General features: G+C 51.0%; 1 protein-coding gene across 1 annotated transcript in view; it reads left to right on the top strand.

Moving 5' to 3' along the window:
• Positions 1–22,400, top strand: part of CA9 (carbonic anhydrase 9) — a 377,380-nt gene that overhangs the window by 135,021 nt on the left and 219,959 nt on the right. The window contains exons 3-6 of the mRNA XM_077267330.1: positions 2,284–2,454; positions 2,620–2,762; positions 7,008–7,100; positions 12,612–12,678. Coding sequence (XP_077123445.1) covers positions 2,284–2,454; positions 2,620–2,762; positions 7,008–7,100; positions 12,612–12,678 — 474 coding nt within the window. The remainder of the gene's footprint in view (positions 1–2,283; positions 2,455–2,619; positions 2,763–7,007; positions 7,101–12,611; positions 12,679–22,400) is intronic.

The raw sequence follows: 22,400 nt of genomic DNA, 5'->3' as shown, positions 1-22,400 counted from the left end.
ACGTCCCACACGAGAGCGGCTCCACGTCCCACACAAGAGCGCGGCTCCACGTTCTACACGAGAGCGGCTCCACGTCCCACACAAGAGCGCGGCTCCACGTCCTACACAAGAGCACGGCTCAACGTTCTACACAAGAGCGCGGCTCCACATCCCACACAAGAGCACGGCTCCACATCCTACACAAGAGCTCAGCTCCATGTCCCACACAAGAGCGCGGCTCCATTTTCCACACGAGAGTGGCTCCACGTCCCACACAAGAGCGCGGCTCCACATCCCACACAAGAGCACGGCTCCTCATCCTACGCAGGAGCGCAGCTCCATGTCCCACACAAGAGCGCGTCTCCACGTTCTACACAAGAGCGCGGCTCCACGTCCCACACAAGAGCGCGGCTCCACGTTCCACACAAGAGCGCTGCTCCACGTCCCACACGAGAGTGGCTCCACGTCCCACACAAGAGCGCGGCTCCATGTCCCACACGAGAGCGCGGCTCCACGTTCTACAAGAGAGCGGCTCCACGTCCCACACAAGAGCGCGGCTCCACGTCCTACACAAGAGCACGGCTCCTCATCCTACGCAGGAGCGCAGCTCCATGTCCCACACAAGAGCGCGGCTCCACGTTCTACACAAGAGCGCGGCTCCACGTCCCACACAAGAGCGCGGCTCCACGTTCCACACAAGAGCGCTGCTCCACGTCCCACACGAGAGTGGCTCCACGTCCCACACAAGAGCGCGGCTCCATGTCCCACACGAGAGCGCGGCTCCACGTTCTACAAGAGAGCGGCTCCACGTCCCACACAAGAGCGCGGCTCCACGTCCTACACAAGAGCGCGGCTCAACGTTCTACACAAGAGCGCGGCTCCACATCCCACACAAGAGCGCGGCTCCACGTCCCACACAAGAGCGCGGCTCCACATCCTACACAAGAGCTCAGCTCCACGTCCCACACAAGAGCGCGGCTCCATTTCCCACACGAGAGTGGCTCCACGCCCCACACAGGAGTGTGGCTCCACATCCCACACAAGAGCGTGGCTCCACGTCCCACGCAAGAGCGTGGCGCCACGTCCCAATCAAGAGCGTGGCTCCATGTCCCACACAAGAGCACGGCTCCACGTCCCACACAAGAGCGCTGCTCAACGTTCTACACAAGAGCGCGGCTCGACACCCCACACAAGAATGCGGCTCCACGTCTCACACAACAGCGCGGCTCCACGTCCCGCAAAAGATCACGGCTCCTCGTCCCACACAAGAGCGCAGCTCCACGTCCCACACGAGAGCGGCTCCACATCCCACACAGGAGTGTGGCTCCACATCCCACACAAGAGCGTGGCTCCACATCCCACACAAGTGTGCGGCTCCACGTCCCACACAAGAGCGCGGCTCCACGTCCCGCAAAAGATCACGGCTCCTCGTCCCACACAAGAGCGCTGCTCAACGTTCTACACAAGAGCGCGGCTCGACACCCCACACAAGAATGCGGCTCCACGTCTCACACAACAGCGCGGCTCCACGTCCCGCAAAAGATCACGGCTCCTCGTCCCACACAAGAGCGCAGCTCCACGTCCCACACGAGAGCGGCTCCACGTCCCACACAGGAGTGTGGCTCCACATCCCACACAAGAGCGTGGCTCCACGTCCCACACAAGAGCGCGGCTCCACGTCTCACACAAGAGTGCAGCTCCACGTTCCACACAAGAACGCGGCTCCACATCCCACACAAGATCCTCATCCTACACGGGAGCACGGCTCCTCATCCTACACGGGAGCACGGCTCCTCATCCTACACGGGAGCGCGGCTCCTCATCCTACACGGGAACGCGGCTCCTCATCCTACACGGGAGCGCAGCTCCTCAACCTACACGGAAGCGCGGCTCCTCATCCTACACAGCAGCGCAGCTCCTCATCCTACACGGGACCGCGGCTTCTCATCCTACACGGGAGCGCGGCTCCTCATCCTACATTGGAGCGCGGCTCCTTATCCTACACGGGAGCGCGGCTCCTTATCCTACACGGGAGCGCTGCTCCTCATCCTACACAGGAGCACGGCTCCTCATCCTACACGGGAGCGCGGCTCCTCATCCTACACGGGAGCGCAGTTCCTCAACCTACACGGGAGCGTGCTTCCTCATTATACACTGACCTATACTGTAGACAAATTACTTACTGACTTCATGTATCAGTATCTGACCCATTTATTAGTATGGTTGTTGATATGGGAAGTTGCGGGGGTCGCTGCGGGTGGACTGAGTGGGTAATGCTCTTTTTCTGATTTCTCCGTCTGACAGATTTCTCGGAGTGGGATCGGGATTTTCCAGACTGTGGCGGGAAAGCTCAGTCTCCTATTAATGTGGATACCCAAAATACGATTTTTGACCCTCGGTTGACTCCTATTCTGCTCTCCGGATATGATCTGACAGCCAGTGACACCTTGAGGTTGGAGAATAACAGACATACTGGTTAGTATTGATGAGCTGCAGCCATGCCCTCTACATATCTGGTGGGCATCTAGCGTCAGTGTGAATAGTCACCATAATGTAGTCATGGATCACACTTAGTGTCCATCGTGACTACTGCAGGTCACTTCTTGTGAGGCTAATACTTGTTATCACCTTCTCTGACAGTGGTTCTGAAGTTACCGGATAGTTTGAAGATAGTTGGGGGTCTCCCTCATATTTACCAAGCAGCACAGCTCCATTTCCACTGGGGGTCTCGGAAAAGTCCAGGGTCAGAGCACACTATAAACGGAAAACGATTCTCTGGAGAGGTGAGTGGTATCAAGGCGATACACAACATTGCCTCCGTAGACTGGCCGCTGCCCCCTCCTCCTCGGCTCTAAACTGGATGCTGCCCCCTTTGCCTCGGCCCTAGACTGGTCCCTGCCCCCTCCGCCTCGACCTTAGACTGGCCACTGCCCCCTCCTCCTCGGCCCTAGACTGGCCACTGCCCCCTCCTCTTCGGCTCTAGACTGGCTGCTGCCCCATCTTCCTCGGCTCTAGACTGGCCGCTGCCCCTCCTCCTTGGCCTTATACTATCCGCTGCCCCCTCCACCTCGACCCTAGACTGGCTACTGCCCCTTCCTCCTCAGCGCTAGACTGGTGGATTCCCCCTCCTCCTCGGCCCTAGACTGGCCTCTGTCCCCTCCTCCGCGGCCCTATACTGGCCGCTGCCCCTCCTCCTCGGCCCTAGACTGGCCGATGCCCTTCCTCATTGTTCCTAGACTGACGGTTGCCCCCTCCTCCTCAGTCCTAGACTGACTGCTGACCCCTCCTCCTCACCCCTAGACTGGTGGCTGCCTCTTCCACCTCAGCTCTAGACTGGCCGCTGCCCCCTCCATCTTGGCCATAGACTGGCCGCTGCCCCCTCCTCCTCAGCCCTAGACTGGCGGCTGCCCCCTCCTCCTCGGCCCTAGACTGGCCGCTGCCCCCTCCTCTTCGGCCCTAGACTGGCCGCTGCCTCCTCCTCTTCGGCCCTAGACTGATGGCTGCCCCTCCTCCTCGGCCCTAGACTGACCGCTGACCCCTCCTCCTCACCCCTAGACTGGTGGCTGCCCCCTCCTCCTCAGCCCTAGACTGGCCGCTGCCCCCTCCTCTTCGGCCCTAGACTGGCGGCTGCCCCCTCCACCCCAGCCCTAAACTGGCTGCTGCCCCCTCCTCCTCAGCGCTAGACTGGCGGCTGTTTCCTCCTCCTCGGCCCTAGACTGTCGCTGCCCCCTCCACCTCAGCCTTAGACTTGCCGCTGCCCCCTCCTCCTCGGCCCTAGACTGGCCTCTGCCCCCTCCACCTCAGCCTTAGACCAGCCGCTGCCTCCTCCTCGGCCCTAGACTGTCGCTCCCCCCTCCACCTCAGCCTTAGACCAGCCGCTGCCTCCTCCTCCTCCTTGGCCCTAGACTGGCAGCTGTTTCCTCCTCCTTGGCCCTAGACTGGCCTCTGCCACTTCTGCCCTGGCCCTAGACTGGCCAATGCCCCCGATGCCATGGCCCTAGACTGGCGGCTGGTTCCTCCTCCTCGGCCCTAGACTGGCCTCTGCCACCTCTGCCCCGGCCCTGGACTGGCCGCTGCCCCCTCCTCCTCGACCCTAGACTGGCGGCTGTTTCCTCCTCGGCCCTAGACTGTCGCTGCCCCCTCCACCTCAGCCTTAGACCGGCCGCTGCCCCCTCCTCCTTGGCCCTAGACTGGCAGCTGTTTCCTCCTCCTTGGCCCTAGACTGGCCTCTGACACTTCTGCCCCGGCCCTAGACTGGCCAATGCCCCCGATGCCATGGCCCTAGACTGGCGGCTGTTTCCTCCTCCTCGGCCCTAGACTGGCCTCTGCCCCTTCCTCCTCGACCCTAGACTGGCGGCTGTTTCTTCCTCCTCAGCCCTAGACTGTCGATGCCCCCTCCACCTCAGCCTTAGACTTGCCAATGCCCCCTCCTCCTTGGCCCTAGACTGATCTCTGCCCCCTCCGCCTCGGCCCTAGACTAGTCAATGACCCCGATGATATGGCCCTAGACTGGCAGCTGTTTCCTCCTCCTCGGCCCTAGACTGGCCTCCGCCACTTCTGCCCTGGCCCTAGACTGGCCAATGCCCACGATGCCATGGCCCTAGACTGGCAGCTGTATCCTCCTCCTCGGCCCTAGACTGGCCTCTGCCCCCCTCCTCCTTGGCCCTAGACTGGCAGCTGTTTCCTCCTCCTCGGCCCTAGACTGGCCTTTGCCACCTCTGCCCCGGCCCTAGACTGGCCAATGCCCCCGATGACATGGCCCTAGACTGGCAGCTGTTTCCTCCTCCTCGGCCCTAGACTGGCTTCCGCCACTTCTGCCCTGGCCCTAGACTGGCCAATGCCCACGATGCCATGGCCCTAGACTGGCAGCTGTTTCCTCCTACTTGGCCCTAGACTGGCCTCTGCCACCTCTGCCCCGGCCCTAGACTGGCCAATGCCCACGATGCCAGGGCCCTAGACTGGCAGCTGTTTCCTCCTCCTTGGCCCTAGACTGGCCTCTGCCACCTCTGCCCCGGCCCTAGACTGGCCAATGCCCACGATGCCATGGCCCTAGACTGGCAGCTGTTTCCTCCTCCTTGGCCCTAGACTGGTCTCTGCCACTTCTGCCCTGGCCCTAGACTGGCCAATGCCCACGATGCCATGGCCCTAGACTGGCAGCTGTTTCCTCCTCCTTGGCCCTAGACTGGCTTCCACCACTTCTGCCCTGGCCCTAGACTGGCCAATACCAACGATGCCATGGCCCTAGACTGGCAGCTGTTTCCTCCTCCTCGGCCCTAGACTGGCTTCCGCCACTTCTGCCCTGGCCCTAGACTGGCCAATGCCCACGATGCCATGGCCCTAGACTGGCAGCTGTTTCCTCCTCCTTGGCCCTAGACTGGCCTCTGACACTTCTGCCCCGGCCCTAGACTGGCCAATGCCCCCGATGCCATGGCCCTAGACTGGCGGCTGTTTCCTCCTCCTCGGCCCTAGACTGGCCTCTGCCCCTTCCTCCTCGACCCTAGACTGGTGGCTGTTTCTTCCTCCTCAGCCCTAGACTGTCGCTGCCCCCTCCACCTCAGCCTTAGACTTGCCACTGCCCCCTCCTCCTTGGCCCTAGACTGATCTCTGCCCCCTCCGCCTCGGCCCTAGACTAGTCAATGACCCCGATGATATGGCCCTAGACTGGCAGCTGTTTCCTCCTCCTCGGCCCTAGACTGGCCTCCGCCACTTCTGCCCTGGCCCTAGACTGGCCAATGCCCACGATGCCATGGCCCTAGACTGGCAGCTGTTTCCTCCTCCTCGGCCCTAGACTGGCCTCTGCCCCCCTCCTCCTTGGCCCTAGACTGGCAGCTGTTTCCTCCTCCTCGGCCCTAGACTGGCCTCTGCCACCTCTGCCCCGGCCCTAGACTGGCCAATGCCCCCGATGACATGGCCCTAGACTGGCAGCTGTTTCCTCCTCCTCGGCCCTAGACTGGCTTCCGCCACTTCTGCCCTGGCCCTAGACTGGCCAATGCCCACGATGCCATGGCCCTAGACTGGCAGCTGTTTCCTCCTCCTTGGCCCTAGACTGGCCTCTGCCACCTCTGCCCCGGCCCTAGACTGGCCAATGCCCATGATGCCATGGCCCTAGACTGGCAGCTGTTTCCTCCTCCTTGGCCCTAGACTGGCCTCTGCCACCTCTGCCCCGGCCCTAGACTGGCCAATGCCCACGATGCCATGGCCCTAGACTGGCAGCTGTTTCCTCCTCCTTGGCCCTAGACTGGTCTCTGCCACTTCTGCCCTGGCCCTAGACTGGCCAATGCCCACGATGCCATGGCCCTAGACTGGCAGCTGTTTCCTCCTCCTTGGCCCTAGACTGGCTTCCACCACTTCTGCCCTGGCCCTAGACTGGCCAATACCAACGATGCCATGGCCCTAGACTGGCAGCTGTTTCCTCCTCCTCGGCCCTAGACTGGCTTCCGCCACTTCTGCCCTGGCCCTAGACTGGCCAATGCCCACGATGCCATGGCCCTAGACTGGCAGCTGTTTCCTCCTCCTTGGCCCTAGACTGGCCTCTGCCACCTCTGCCCCAGCCCTAGACTGGCCACTGCCCAATGATTAAGGCTCGGTTCACGTGGATCCATGAACAATGGTTTTCTGCTTTGGTTCTCATTTTGGCTTTTTGTGCTTTGGACAGGCTCAGTGCATAATAAAAATGGATCCGTGTAACAGATGATCTTCCATGATGATCGGTTTCCATGGAAACAACACCCATTCCAGGCCCCATTCATATGAGTGGATCTTGTATTGGAACATTGTGTTTTTCCGTTTTTGTTATCTCAAACGTGACAGAAAATATATGGAAATAATCTTTAGATATGTGAAGGCATCCCAACTGGTGGATATAGCGGGCAGGTAATTACCGCCATGGTCGCTTTTTGGCAGCATTGGATCCATGCATGGTTTTCAGTAGGAGAAGTTGGCGACACATTCCCACAGTGGGTTGTTGATTTTAGTCATCATTAATACACATAGGATCGTGGCATTGAGCTGCTCTTCTCTTCCCTCAGATCCATGTGGTTCACTATAACCCTGAATATGAGAGTGTAGAACTGGCAGCAAACCAGTCAGGAGGCCTCGCTGTGCTGGCAGCATTCATAGAGGTAAGTGTCCGCCGGTAAATACGTGGGTCTAGAAGGTGCAGATGATTCTTTAAGGCTGTGGTTCTGAGAATGTAGAGATTATGAAAGTGGACATCTAAGACCAAGCTTCAGGGAGAGGACGATGTATCCTCTACATGTAACATAAGGGGGGACAATGTATCCTCTACATGTAACATAAGGGGGGACAATGTATCCTCTACATATAACATAAGGGGGGACAGTGTATCCTCTACATGTACCATAAGGGGGGACAGTGTATCCTCTACATATAACATAAGGGGGGACAATGTATCCTTCACATGTAACATAAGGGGGCCAAGGTATCATCTACATGTAACATCAGGGGGGACAGTGTATCCTCTACATGTAACATAAGGGGGGACAGTGTATCCTCTACATGTAACATAAAGGGGGCAGTGTATCCTCTACATGTTACATAGGGGGAGACAATGTATCCTCTACATGTAACATAAGGGGGGACAGTGTATCCTCTACATATAACATAAGGGGGGACAATATATCCTCTACATGTAACATAAGGGGGGACAGTGTATCCTGTACATGTAACATAAGGGGGGACAGTGTATCCTCTACAAGTAACATAAGGGGGGACAGTGTATCCTCTACAAGTAACATAAGGGAGGATAATGTATCCTCTACATATAACATAAGGGGGGACAGTGTATCCTCTACATGTAACATAAAGGGGGACAGTGTATCCTCTACATGTTACATAAGGGGGGACAATGTATCCTCTACATATAACATAAGGGGGGACAGTGTATCCTCTACATATAACATAAGGGGGTCAAGGTATCATCTACATGTAACATCAGGGGGGGAAATATATCCTCTATATGTAACATAAGGGGGGAAAATGTATCCTCTATATGTAACATAAGGGGGGACAATGTATCCTCCACATGTAACATAAGGGGGGACAATGTATCCTCCACATGTAACATAAGGGGGGACAGTGTATCCTCTACATGTAACATAAGGGGGGACAGTGTATCCTCTACATGTAACATAAAGGGGACAGCGTATCCTCTACATGTTACATAGGGGGGGACAATGTATCCTCTACATGTAACATAAGGGGGGACAGTGTATCCTCTACATATAACATAAGGGGGGACAATATATCCTCTACATGTAACATAAGGGGGGACAGTGTATCCTGTACATGTAACATAAGGGGGGACAGTGTATCCTCTACAAGTAACATAAGGGGGGACAGTGTATCCTCTACAAGTAACATAAGGGAGGATAATGTATCCTCTACATATAACATAAGGGGGGACAGTGTATCCTCTACATGTAACATAAAGGGGGACAGTGTATCCTCTACATGTTACATAAGGGGGGACAATGTATCCTCTACATATAACATAAGGGGGGACAGTGTATCCTCTACATATAACATAAGGGGGTCAAGGTATCATCTACATGTAACATCAGGGGGGGAAATGTATCCTCTATATGTAACATAAGGGGGGAAAATGTATCCTCTATATGTAACATAAGGGGGGACAATGTATCCTCCACATGTAACATAAGGGGGGACAGTGTATCCTCTACATGTAACATAAGGGGGGACAATGTATCCTCCACATGTAACATAAGGGGGTCAAGGTATCATCTACATGTAACATCATGGGGGGATAATGTATCCTCTATATGTAGCATAAGGGGGGATAATGTATCCCCTACATGTAACATAAGGGGGACAATGTATCCCCCACATGTAACATATGGGGGGACAATGTATCCTCTATTTGTAACATCAGGGGGAGGACAATGTATCCCCCACATGTAACATAAGGGGGGACAATGTATCCTCTACATGTAACATAAGGGGGGGACAATGTATCCTCTATTTGTAACATCAGGGGGAGGACAAGGTATCCTCTACATGTAACATCAGGGGGGGGACAATGTATCCTGTATATGTAACATAAGGGGGGACAATGTATCCCCCACATGTAACATAAGGGGGGACAATGTATCCTCTACATGTAATATAAGGGTGGACAATGTATCCCCTACATGTAACATAAGGGGGACAATGTATCCCCTACATGTAACATAAGGGGGACAATGTATCCTCTATATGTAACATAAGGGGGGGACAATGTATCCCCCACATGTAACATAAGGGAGGACAATGTATCCCCTACATGTAACATAAGGGGGACAATGTATCCTCTACATGTAACATAAGGGGGGAAAATGTATCCTCTATATGTAACATAAGGGGGGGACAATATATCCCCCACATGTAACATAAGAGAGGACAGTGTATCCCCTACATGTAACATAAGGGGGGACAAGGTATCCTCTATATGTAACATAAGGGGGGACAATGTATCCTCTGTATGTAACATCGGGGGAGGACAATGTATCCTCTACATGTAACTTCAGGGGGAGGACAAGGTATCCTCTATATGTAACATAAGGGGGGACAATGTATCCCCTACATGTAACATAAGGGGGGTTAATGTATCCTCTATATGTAACATAAGGGGGGACAATGTAACCCCTACATGTAACATAAGGGGGGTTAATGTATCCTCTATATGTAACATAAGGGGGGACAATGTATCCTCTATATGTAACATAAGGGGAGGACAATGTATCCTCTACATGTAACATCAGGGGGAGGACAAGGTATCCTCTATATGTAACATAAGGGGGGACAATGTATCCCCCACATGTAACATAAGGGAGGACAATGTATCCCCTACATGTAACATAAGGGGGATTTATGTATCCTCTATATGTAACATAAGGGGGACAATGTATCCTCTACATATAACATAAGGGGGCTTCATGTATCCTCTATATGTAACATAAGGGGGGACAATGTATCCTCTATATGTAACATAAGGGGGGACAATGTATCCTCTACATGTAACATAAGGGAGGACAATGTATCCTCTACATGTAACATCAGGGGGAGGACAAGGTATCCTCTACATCTAACGTCAGGGGGAGGACAATGTATCCTCTACATGTGAACATCAGGGGGACGGCAAGGTATCCTCTACATGTAACATCAGGGGGAGGACAATGTATCCTCTACATGTAACATCAGGGGGAGGACAATGTATCCTCTACATGTAACATAATGGGGGACAATGTATTGTCTACATGTAACATAAGGGGGGATAATGTATCCTCTATACGTAACATCAGGGGGAGGACAATGTATCCTCTACATGTAACATAAGGGGGGACAATGTATTGTTTACATGTAACATAAGGGGGGATAATGTATCCTCTATACGTAACATCAGGGGGAGGACAATGTATCCTCTATACGTAATATCAGGGGGAGGACAATGTATCCTCTACATGTAACATAAGGGGGGACAATGTATCCTCTATACGTAATATCAGGGGGAGGACAATGTATCCTCTACATGTAGCATCAGGGGGAGGACAATGTATCCTCTACATGTAGCATCAGGGGGAGGACAATGTATCCTCTACATGTAGCATAAGGGGGGACAATGTATCCTCTATATGTAACATCAGGGGGGGGGGACAATGTATCCTCTACATGTAGCATCAGGGGGAGGACAATGTATCCTCTACATGTAGCATCAGGGGGAGGACAATGTATCCTCTACATGTAGCATCAGGTGGAGGACAATGTATCCTCTACATGTAGCATCAGGGGGAGGACAATGTATCCTCTATATGTAACATCAGGGGGAGGACAATGTATCCTCTACATGTAACATAAGGGGGGACAATGTATCCTCTATATGTAACATCAGGGGGGGGACAATGTATCCTCTACATGTAGCATCAGGGGGAGGACAATGTATCCCCCACATGTAACATCAGGGGGAGGACAATGTATCCTCTACATGTAGCATCAGGGGGAGGACAATGTATCCTCTACATGTAACATCAGGGGGAGGACAATGTATCCTCTATATGTAGCATCAGGGGGAGGACAATGTATCCTCTACATGTAGCATCAGGGGAAGGACAATGTATCCTCTACATGTAACATAAGGGGGGACAATGTATCCTCTACATGTAACATCAGGGGGAGGACAATGTATCCTCTATATGTAGCATCAGGGGGAGGACAATGTATCCTCTACATGTAACATAAGGGGGGACAATGTATCCTCTATATGTAACATCAGGGGGGGGACAATGTATCCTCTACATGTAGCATCAGGGGGAGGACAATGTATCCTCTACATGTAGCATCAGGGGGAGGACAATGTATCCTCTACATGTAACATAAGGGGGGACAATGTATCCTCTACATGTAACATCAGGGGGAGGACAATGTATCCTCTATATGTAGCATCAGGGGGAGGACAATGTATCCTCTACATGTAGCATCAGGGGGAGGACAATGTATCCTCTACATGTAACATAAGGGGGGACAATGTATCCTCTACATGTAACATCAGGGGGAGGACAATGTATCCTCTATATGTAGCATCAGGGGGAGGACAATGTATCCTCTACATGTAACATAAGGGGGGACAATGTATCCTCTATATGTAACATCAGGGGGGGGACAATGTATCCTCTACATGTAGCATCAGGGGGAGGACAATGTATCCTCTACATGTAGCATCAGGGGGAGGACAATGTATCCTCTACATGTAGCATCAGGGGGAGGACAATGTATCCTCTACATGTAACATCAGGTGGAGGACAATGTATCCTCTACATGTAGCATCAGGGGGAGGACAATGTATCCCCCACATGTAACATCAGGGGGAGGACAATGTATCCCCCACATGTAACATCAGGGGGAGGACAATGTATCCTCTACATGTAGCATCAGGTGGAGGACAATGTATCCTCTATATGTAACATCAGGGGGAGGACAATGTATCCTCTATATGTAACATCAGGGGGAGGACAATGTATCCTCTACATGTAGCATCAGGGGGAGGACAATGTATCCTCTACATGTAGCATCAGGGGGAGGACAATGTATCCTCTACATGTAAACATCAGGGGGACGGCAAGGTATCCTCTACATGTAACACCTGTTTGTAGTTGGTTCTTACTTCCTCGTCTTGAGGTCTATGGACCTGTTGTGAAATCTCTCCAATAATCTTAGCATTATATGATTTTTGTCCTTCACTTATGATGATATCTTCTGCAGCTTTGCAATGAACTTCGTTATCCAGCTTCTCTTACAGGTGACGGACTATGGTCCATAATAGATATTTGTCCTCATTTTTCTGAGGGTCTTGTGTCCTTTATTTTTATATATATCTTAGCTAGTTTCATAGTGAAAATAAAAGTTGATGAGGTCTCCAAGGACTTCAGGTCTCCTCTCTGAGGACAAGTCTTGGGGCTGTATCCCAAGGATATAATACTGACCACCATACTACAAGCTGTAGATCTAGTCAGAAAGGTCTTTAGGTGGGGCTTTTCACAGTCTGACCATGGAGTAGATGCATACTCTCCATACATTGGCTCATGTTCTGCTATTACTTACTTTGTGTGTTTTTGTATCAGGAAGGACCTGAAGATAATCAAGGTTACGACCATCTTCTGACATATCTGGAGGAGGTGAAGGACGGTGGTGAGTCTGAACTGCTACTTCCCCCTTTCTGATGACCTAGAGGGTGGTCAGTGATCCTTCCAGATTATTAGGCTTTATGCACACATAGGACCTGGTCTTTAACAGGTACATTGGGGACTATATATTTATTATTTTTATAGCGCCACCTTATTTCTCAGCACTTTATTGTCTGTACCTGTCCCTGTTGATGTGTAAAGACGTTACAGAGTAACACACTTCAGCAGTTACAGGAGGAGTGAGGGTCCTGCTCACAACCTACAATCTATGAGGGGGTCATAAAAGGTAGTAAATAAAACTGCTTGTCGCCTACTCTCCAGCCATCAGTATAATTAGAGACATTCATCAGTTCAGATGCAAAGTGCTACCGAGTGCTTGAAAGAGACAACAGGGAATAGTTACTTAGATTAGTGAGGTGATAGGCCAATCTAAAGAAAAGCATTTTTAGGGCATTCTTGAAATTGTCAATACTGGTAATTAGCCCGGTGTAATACATTCCAGGAAGTGGTGCAGCATGAGAGAAGTCTGGGAGACAGAAGGGGGAGGTTCAGATTATACAGGATGGAAGTCATAGGTCAATAGTGGAATGGAGATGATGGTCAGTGTGATAGACAGATAAGAAGATGATGTACGGTGGTGCAGCGCTGTGGAGAGGACGGGTAGTGTGATAGACAGATGAGGAGGAGATGTACGATGGTGCAGGCTGTGGAGAGGATGGCTAGAGTGATAGACAGATGAGAAGGAGATGTACGGTGGTGCAGGCTGTGGAGAGGATGGCTAGAGTGATAGACAGATGAGAAGGAGATGTACGGTGGTGCAGCACTGTGGAGAGGACGGGTAGAATGATAGACAGAGATGAGGAGGAGATGTACGGTGGTGCAGCGCTGTGGAGAGGACGGGTAGTGTGATAGACAGATGAGGAGGAGATGTACGATGGTGCAGGCTGTGGAGAGGATGGCTAGAGTGATAGACAGATGAGAAGGAGATGTACGGTGGTGCAGGCTGTGGAGAGGATGGCTAGAGTGATAGACAGATGAGAAGGAGATGTACGGTGGTGCAGCACTGTGGAGAGGACGGGTAGAATGATAGACAGAGATGAGGAGGAGATGTACGATGGTGCAACACTGTGGAGAGGACGGGTAGAGTGATAGACAAATGAGAAGATGTAGGGTGGTGCAGTGCTGTGGAGAGGACAGGTAGAGTGATAGACAGATGAGAAGATGTAAGGTGGTGCCACGCTGTGGAGAGGACGGGTAGAGTGATAGACAAATGTGAAGATGTAGGGTGGTGCAGTGCTGTGGAGAGGACGGGTAGAGTGATAGACAAATGTGAAGATGTAGGGTGGTGCAGTGCTGTGGAGAGGACGGGTAGAGTGATAGACAAATGTGAAGATGTAGGGTGGTGCATTGCTGTGGAGAGGACAGGTAGAGTGATAGACAGATGAGAAGATGTAAGGTGGTGCCACGCTGTGGAGAGGACGGGTAGAGTGATAGACAAATGTGAAGATGTAGGGTGGTGCAGTGCTGTGGAGAGGATGGGTAGAGTGATAGACAGATGAGAAGATGTAAGGTGGTGCCACGCTGTGGAGAGGACGGGTAGAGTGATAGACAAATGTGAAGATGTAGGGTGGTGCAGTGCTGTGGAGAGGACAGGTAGAGTGATAGACAGATGAGAAGATGTAAGGTGGTGCCACGCTGTGGAGAGGACGGGTAGAGTGATAGACAAATGAGAAGATGTACGGTGGTGCAGCGCTGTGGAAAGGACGGGTAGAGTGATAGACAGAATAGAAGATGTACGGTAGTGCAGCACTGTGGAGAGGACGGGTAGAGTGATAGACAGATGAGAAGATGTATGGTGGTGCAGCGCTGTGGAGAGGATGGGTAGAGTGATAGACAGATGAGAAGATGTATGGTGGTGCAGCGCTGTGGAGAGGATGGGTAGAGTGATAGACAGATGAGAAGATGTACAGTGGTGCAGGCTGTGGAGAGTGTTGTGAACTCTATTTTTGGGCTCCCTCTTGTGGTCACAAGTGGTACTGTGTGAGTGCTGTCTTTGGGCTCCCTCTGGTGGCTCTTTGTGTCTTTCTGCAGGTTTCTGGCTGGCATCAGCTGTCTCGTTATCTGGGAGTTGGTTTCCTAGTTAGCTCATCTGGACTTTCAGTTGTTGCCGGCTGTCAATGTATTCAGTGCTATCTGGAGCTCTCCTGCATTCCTTCGTTGTCAGTCTCTTCAAGAGAAGCTAAGTTTTTTGTTTATTCGTTTTTTGATCTCCAGTGTTCAATATGTTTCTTGGTTGGTGATTAGTCCTTGTCCAGCTTGCTTATATTTGATTTCCTCGCTTGCTGGTAGCTCTAGGGGGCTGAGTTTCTCCCCCCACACCGTTAGTTGGTGTGGGGGTTCTTGTATTCTCAGCGTGGATATTTTGCATAGGGTTTTCTACTGACCGCACAGTTCCCTATCTGTCTTCTGCTATCTAGTATTAGCGGGCCTCATTTGCTGAATCTGTTTTCATTTCTACGTTTGTATTATCCCCTTACCTCACCGTTGTTATTTGTTGGGGGCTTCCTATATCTTTGGGGTTATTTCTCTGAGGCAAGTGAGGTCTTACTTTCCCTCTAGGGGTAGCTAGTTTCTCAGGCTGCGTCGAGACGTCCAGGATTTTAGGCACGTTCACCGGCTACCTTTAGTGTGTTTGGTTAGGATCAGGTTTGCGGTCAGTCCAGTTACCACCTCCCTAGAGCTCGTTTCTATGTTCATTAACTTAGCTAGTCCGTTCTGTGATCCTCAGCCACTAAGGATCATAACAGTACAGCCGGCCAAAAAGTGTTTAATGCATCGCAGAAGTGGAATAAGAGAAGTCCTGAGTACAATTTTTTTTTTCTCTCCCTTTGCTGCAGTCTGTCCAGCTTCTCTCATCCCCTTAATCTCTGGGTGGCTCTGAGTTCAGCTGCAGACATGGATATTCAGAGTCTGACTTCTAGTGTGGATCATCTTGCTGCAAGGGTGCAAAGCATTCAGGATTTTGTTGTTCATAGTCCTATGTCAGAGCCAAAAATACCTATTCCTGAGTTGTTTTCTGGAGATAGATCTAGGTTTCTGAATTTTAAGAATAATTGTAAATTATTTCTATCTTTGAGACCTCGTTCCTCTGGTGATTCCGCTCAGCAAGTTAAAATTGTTATCTCCTTGTTGCGTGGCGACCCTCAAGATTGGGCTTTCTCCCTGGCGCCAGGAGATCCTGCATTGCTGAATGTGGATGCGTTTTTTCTGGCGCTTGGACTGCTTTATGAGGAACCTAATCTTGAGAACCAGGCAGAAAAGGCCTTGCTGGCTCTCTCTCAAGGTCAGGATGAGGCAGAGGTGTATTGTTAGAGATTTAGGAAATGGTCGGTGCTCACTCAATGGAATGAGTGTGCCCTGGCTGAAAATTTCAGAGAAGGTCTTTCTGAAGCCATTAAGAATGTTATGGTGGGGTTTCTCACGCCTGCAAGTCTGAATGACTCAATGGCTTTGGCCGTTCAGATTGATCGGCGTTTGCGGGAGCGCAAATCTGCGCACCATCTGGCGGTGTTTTCTGAACAGAGACCTGAGTCTATGCAATGTGACAGAATTCTGACCAGAAGTGAGCGGCAAAGTCATAGACGTCAAAATGGGTTGTGCTTTTACTGTGGTGATTCTACTCATGTTATCTCAGCATGCTCTAAGCGCTTAAAAAAATTGCTAAACCTGTCACCATTGGTACTATACAGCCTAAATTCATTTTGTCTGTTACTTTAATTTGTTCTTTGTCATCCTACTCGGTTATGGCTTTTGTGGATTCAGGTGCTGCCCTGAATCTGATGGATTTGTCGTTTGCCAGGCGCTGTGGTTTTGTCCTGGAGCCTTTGGAATTCCCTATTCCACTGAGGGGAATTGATGCTACACCATTGGCTGAGAATAAACCTCAGTATTGGACTCAAGTGACCATGTGCATGACTCCTGTACATCAGGAGGTGATTCGCTTTCTTGTGCTGCATAATTTGCATGATGTTGTCGTTTTGGGTCTGCCATGGCTGCAGGCCCATAATCCAGTTCTGGATTGGAAAGCTATGTCTGTGTCAAGTTGGGGTTGCCAGGGGATTCATGGCGATGCTCCTTTGGTGTCAATTGCTTCTTCCACTCCTTCTGAGGTCCCTGAGTTTTTGTCGGACTACCAGGATGTATTTGATGAGCCCAGATCCAGTGCCCTGCCTCCTCATAGGGATTGTGATTGTGCTATAAATTTGATTCCTGGTAGTAAGTTCCCTAAGGGACGACTTTTTAATTTGTCTGTACCAGAACATGCCGCGATGCGGAGTTATATAAAGGAGTCGTTGGAGAAGGGACATATTCGTCCATCCTCCTCCCCTCTTGGTGCAGGATTCTTTTTTGTGGCCAAGAAGGATGGTTCTCTGAGACCTTGTATAGATTACCGTCTTCTAAATAAAATCACGGTCAAATTTCAGTATCCTTTACCATTATTGTCTGATCTGTTTGCTCGGATTAAGGGGTCCAGTTGGTTCACCAAGATAGATCTTCGTATAACCTTGTGCGTATTAAGCAGGGGGATGAATGGACAACAGCATTTAATACGCCCGAAGGCCATTTTGAGTACTTGGTGATGCCTTTTGGACTCTCTAATGCTCCTTCTGTGTTTCAGTCCTTCATGCATGACATCTTCCGAGAATATCTGGATAAATTTATGATTGTGTATCTGGATGACATTTTGGTCTTTTCTGATGATTGGGAGTCCCATGTGAAGCAGGTCAGGATGGTATTTCAGGTCCTGCGTGCTAATGCCTTATTTGTGAAGGGCTCAAAATGTCTCTTCGGAGTACAGAAGGTTTCCTTTTTGGGTTTTATTTTTTCTCCTTCTACTATTGAGATGGACCCAGTCAAGGTCCAGGCTATTCATGACTGGACTCAGCCTACATCCATTAAGAGTCTTCAGAAGTTCTTGGGTTTTGCTAATTTTTACCGTTGCTTCATCGCTAATATTTCTGGCGTGGTTAAGCCCTTGACGGATTTGACCAAGAAGGGTTCTGATGTGACTAATTGGTCTCCTGCGGCCGTGGAGGCCTTTCGGGAGCTGAAGCGCCGGTTCTCTTCAGCTCCAGTCTTATGTCAGCCTGATGTCTCTCTTCCTTTTCAGGTCGAGGTTGATGCTTCTGAGATTGGAGCAGGGGCTGTTTTGTCGCAGAGAAGCTCTGATTCCTCTGTAATGAAGCCTTGTGCTTTCTTTTCTAGAAAGTTTTCGCCTGCCGAGCGGAATTATGACGTTGGTAATCGGGAGTTGTTGGCTATGAAGTGGGCATTTGAGGAGTGGCGACATTGGCTCGAGGGAGCTAAGCATCGTGTGGTCGTCTTGACTGATCACAAAAATCTGATTTATCTCGAGTCTGCCAAGCGGCTGAATCCTAGACAAGCTCATTGGTCGTTGTTTTTCTCCCTTTTCGATTTCGTGGTCTCGTACCTGCCTGGTTCGAAGAACGTGAAGGCTGATGCTCTTTCTAGGAGTTTTGTGCCTGACTCTCCGGGAGTTTCAGAGCCGGCTGGTATCCTCAGAGAGGGAGTGATTTTGTCTGCCATTTCCCCAGATTTGCGACGAGTACTGCAGAAATTTCAGGCGGATAGACCTGACCGTTGCCCACCAGAGAGACTGTTTGTCCCGGATAGATGGACCAGCAGAGTTATTTCCGAGGTTCATTCTTCGGTGTTGGCAGGTCATCCTGGGATTTTTGGTACCAGAGATTTGGTGGCTAGGTCCTTCTGGTGGCCTTCCTTGTCGCGGGATGTGCGTTCCTTTGTGCAGTCCTGTGGGATTTGTGCTCGGGCTAAGCCTTGCTGTTCTCGTGCCAGCGGGTTGCTTATGCTTTTGCCTGTCCCGAAGAGGCCTTGGACGCACATTTCCATGGATTTTATTTCGGATCTTCCAGTATCTCAGACAATGTCTGTCATCTGGGTGGTGTGTGATCGTTTTTCCAAAATGGTCCATTTGGTGCCCTTGCCTAAGTTGCCTTCCTCCTCCGATTTGGTTCCTTTATTTTTTCAGAATGTGGTTCCCTTACACGGCATCCCTGAAAATATTGTGTCTGACAGAGGATCCCAGTTTGTGTCCAGATTTTGGTGGATCTTTTGTGCTAAAATGGGCATTGATTTGTCTTTTTCGTCGGCTTTCCATCCTCAGACGAATGGTCAAACCGAGCGAACTAATCAGACCTTGGAAACGTATTTAAGATGTTTTGTTTCTTCTGATCAGGATGATTGGGTGACTTTTTTGCCATTGGCCGAATTTGCCCTTAATAATCGGGCTAGTTCTGCTACTTTGGTTTCGCCTTTTTTCTGCAATTCTGGTTTTCATCCTCGTTTTTCCTCGGGTCAGATTGAGCCTTCTGACTGTCCTGGGGTGGATTCTGTGGTGGATAGGTTGCAGCAGATTTGGAACCATGTGGTGGACAATTTGACGTTGTCACAAGAGAAGGCTCAGCGCTTTGCCAACCGCCGTCGCGGTGTGGGTCCCCGACTTCGTGTTGGGGATTTGGTATGGCTGTCTTCTCGGTATGTGCCTATGAAGGTCTCCTCTCCTAAATTCAAGCCTCGCTTCATCGGTCCTTATAAGATTTTGGAAATCCTTAACCCGGTGTCTTTTCGTTTGGACCTCCCAGCGTCGTTTGCCATTCATAATGTGTTCCATCGGTCTTTGTTGCGGAGGTATGTGGTGCCTGTGGTTCCCTCTGTTGAGCCCCCTGCTCCGGTGCTGGTTGAGGGCGAATTGGAGTATGTGGTGGAGAAGATCTTGGATTCTCGTATTTCTAGACGGAGGCTTCAGTATTTGGTTAAGTGGAAGGGCTATGGTCAGGAGGATAATTCCTGGGTTGTCGCCTCTGATGTTCATGCGGCCGATTTGGTTCATGCCTTCCATGTGGCACTTCCTGATCGCCCTGGGGGTCTTGATGAGGGTTCGGTGACCCCTCCTCAAGGGGGGGGTACTGTTCTGAACTCTATTTTTGGGCTCCCTCTTGTGGTCACAAGTGGTACTGTGTGAGTGCTGTCTTTGGGCTCCCTCTGGTGGCTCTTTGTGTCTTTCTGCAGGTTTCTGGCTGGCATCAGCTGTCTCGTTATCTGGGAGTTGGTTTCCTATTTAGCTCACCTGGACTTTCAGTTGTTGCCGGCTGTCAATGTATTCAGTGCTATCTGGAGCTCTCCTGCATTCCTTCGTTGTCAGTCTCTTCAAGAGAAGCTAAGTTTTTTGTTTATTGTTTTTTGATCTCCAGTGTTCAATATGTTTCTTGGTTGGTGATTAGTCCTTGTCCAGCTTGCTTATATTTGATTTCCTCGCTTGCTGGTAGCTCTAGGGGGCTGAGTTTCTCCCCCCACACCGTTAGTTGGTGTGGGGGTTCTTGTATTCTCAGCGTGGATATTTTGCATAGGGTTTTCTACTGACCACACAGTTCCCTATCTGTCTTCTGCTATCTAGTATTAGCGGGCCTCATTTGCTGAATCTGTTTTCATTTCTACATTTGTATTTTCCCCTTACCTCACCGTTATTATTTGTTGGGGGCTTCCTATATCTTTGGGGTTATTTCTCTGAGGCAAGTGAGGTCTTACTTTCCCTCTAGGGGTAGCTAGTTTCTCAGGCTGCGTCGAGACGTCCAGGATTTTAGGCACGTTCACCGGCTACCTTTAGTGTGTTTGGTTAGGATCAGGTTTGCGGTCAGTCCAGTTACCACCTCCCTAGAGCTCGTTTCTATGTTCATTAACTTAGCTAGTCCATTCTGTGATCCTCAGCCACTAAGGATCATAACAGGAGAGGACAGGTAGAGTGATAGACAGATGAGGAGATGTAGGGTGGTGCAGCACTGTGGAGAGGACTGGTAGAGTGATAGACAGAGATGAGGGGGAGATGTACTATGGTGTAGTGCTGTGGAGTGAACAGGTAGAGTGATAGACAGATGAGAAGATGTACGGTGGTGCAGGGCTGTGGAGAGGACAGGTAGAGTGATAGACAGATGAGAAGATGTACGATGGTGCAGCGCTGGGGAGTGGACAGGTAGAGTGATAGACAGATGAGGAGATGTAGGATGGTGCAGCGCTGTGGAGAGGACAGGTAGAGTGATAGACAGATGAGAAGGAGATGTATGGTGGTGCAGCACTGTGGAGAGGATGGATAGAGTGATAGACAGATGAGAAGAAGTACGATGGTGCCACGCTTTGGAGAGGATGGATAGAGTGATAGACAAATGAGGAGATGTACGGTGGTGCAGCGCTGGGGAGAGGATGGGTAGAGTGATAGACAGATGAGAAGACGTACGGTGGTGCAGCACTGTGGAGAGGACGGGTAGAGTGATAGACAGATGAGAAGATGTACGGTGGTGCAGCGCTGGGGAGAGGATGGGTAGAGTGATAGACAGATGAGAAGATGTACGGTGGTGCAGGCTGTGGAGAGGACGGGTAGAGTGATAGATGAGAAGATGTACGGTGGTGCAGCGCTGGGGAGAGGACGGGTAGAGTGATAGGCAGATGAGAAGATGTACTGTGGTGCAGCGCTGTGGAGAGGACGAGTAGTGTGATAGACAGATGAGGAGGAGATGTACCGTTGTGCAGCGCTGTGGAGAGGACAGGTAGAGTGATAGACAAATGAGAAGATGTAGGGTGGTGCAGAGCTGTGGAGAGGACGGGTAGAGTGATAGACAGATGAGAAGATGTACGGTGGTGCAGCACTGTGGAGAGGATGGGTAGAGTGATAGACAAATGAGAAGATGTAGGGTGGTGCAGCACTGTGGAGAGGATGGGTAGAGTGATAGACAAATGAGAAGATGTAGGGTGGTGCAGCACTGTGGAGAGGATGGGTAGAGTGATAGACAGATGAGAAGATGTTTGGTGGTGCAGCGCTGTGGAGAGGACGGGTAGAGTGATAGGCAGATGAGAAGATGTTTGGTGGTGCAGCGCTGGGGAGAGGACAGGTAGAGTGATAGACAGATGAGAAGATGTACGGTGGTGCAGCACTGTGGAGAGGATGGGTAGAGTGATAGCAAGATGAGAAGATGTTCGGTGGTGCAGTGCTGTGGAGAGGATGGGTAGAGTGATAGGCAGATGAGAAGATGTACGGTGGTGCAGCGCTGTGGAGAGGACGGGTAGAGTGATAGGCATATGAGAAGATGTACGCTGGAGCAGGCTGTGGAGAGGACAGGTTGAGTGATAGACAGATGAGAAGATGTACGTGGTGCAGCGCAGTAGAGAGGATGGGTAGAGTGATAGACAGATGAGAAGATGTTCGGTGGTGCAGTGCTGGGGAGAGGACGGGTAGAGTGATAGGCAGATGAGAAGATGTACGGTGGTGCAGCGCTGTGGAGAGGACGGGTAGAGTGATAGGCAGATGAGAAGATGTTTGGTGGTGCAGCGCTGGGGAGAGGACAGGTAGAGTGATAGACAGATGAGGAGATGTACGGTGGTGCAGCACTGTGGAGAGGACAGGTAGAGTGATAGACAGATGAGAAGATGATGTACGGTGGTGCAGCGCTGTGGAGCGGACAGGTAGAGTGATAGACAGATGGGAAGATGCTCAGTGGTGCAGCGCTGGGGAGAGAATGGGTAGAGTGATAGGCAGATGAGAAGATGTACGGTGGAGCAGGCTGTGGAGAGGACAGGTAGAGTGATAGACAGATGAAAGGATGTACGGTGGTGCAGCGCTGGGGAGAGGACGGGTAG

This window comes from Ranitomeya variabilis, chromosome 1, assembly GCF_051348905.1.
Source record: "Ranitomeya variabilis isolate aRanVar5 chromosome 1, aRanVar5.hap1, whole genome shotgun sequence".
Taxonomy (NCBI): Eukaryota; Metazoa; Chordata; class Amphibia; order Anura; family Dendrobatidae; genus Ranitomeya; species Ranitomeya variabilis.
This window is presented reverse-complemented; position numbering and strand designations above follow the sequence as displayed.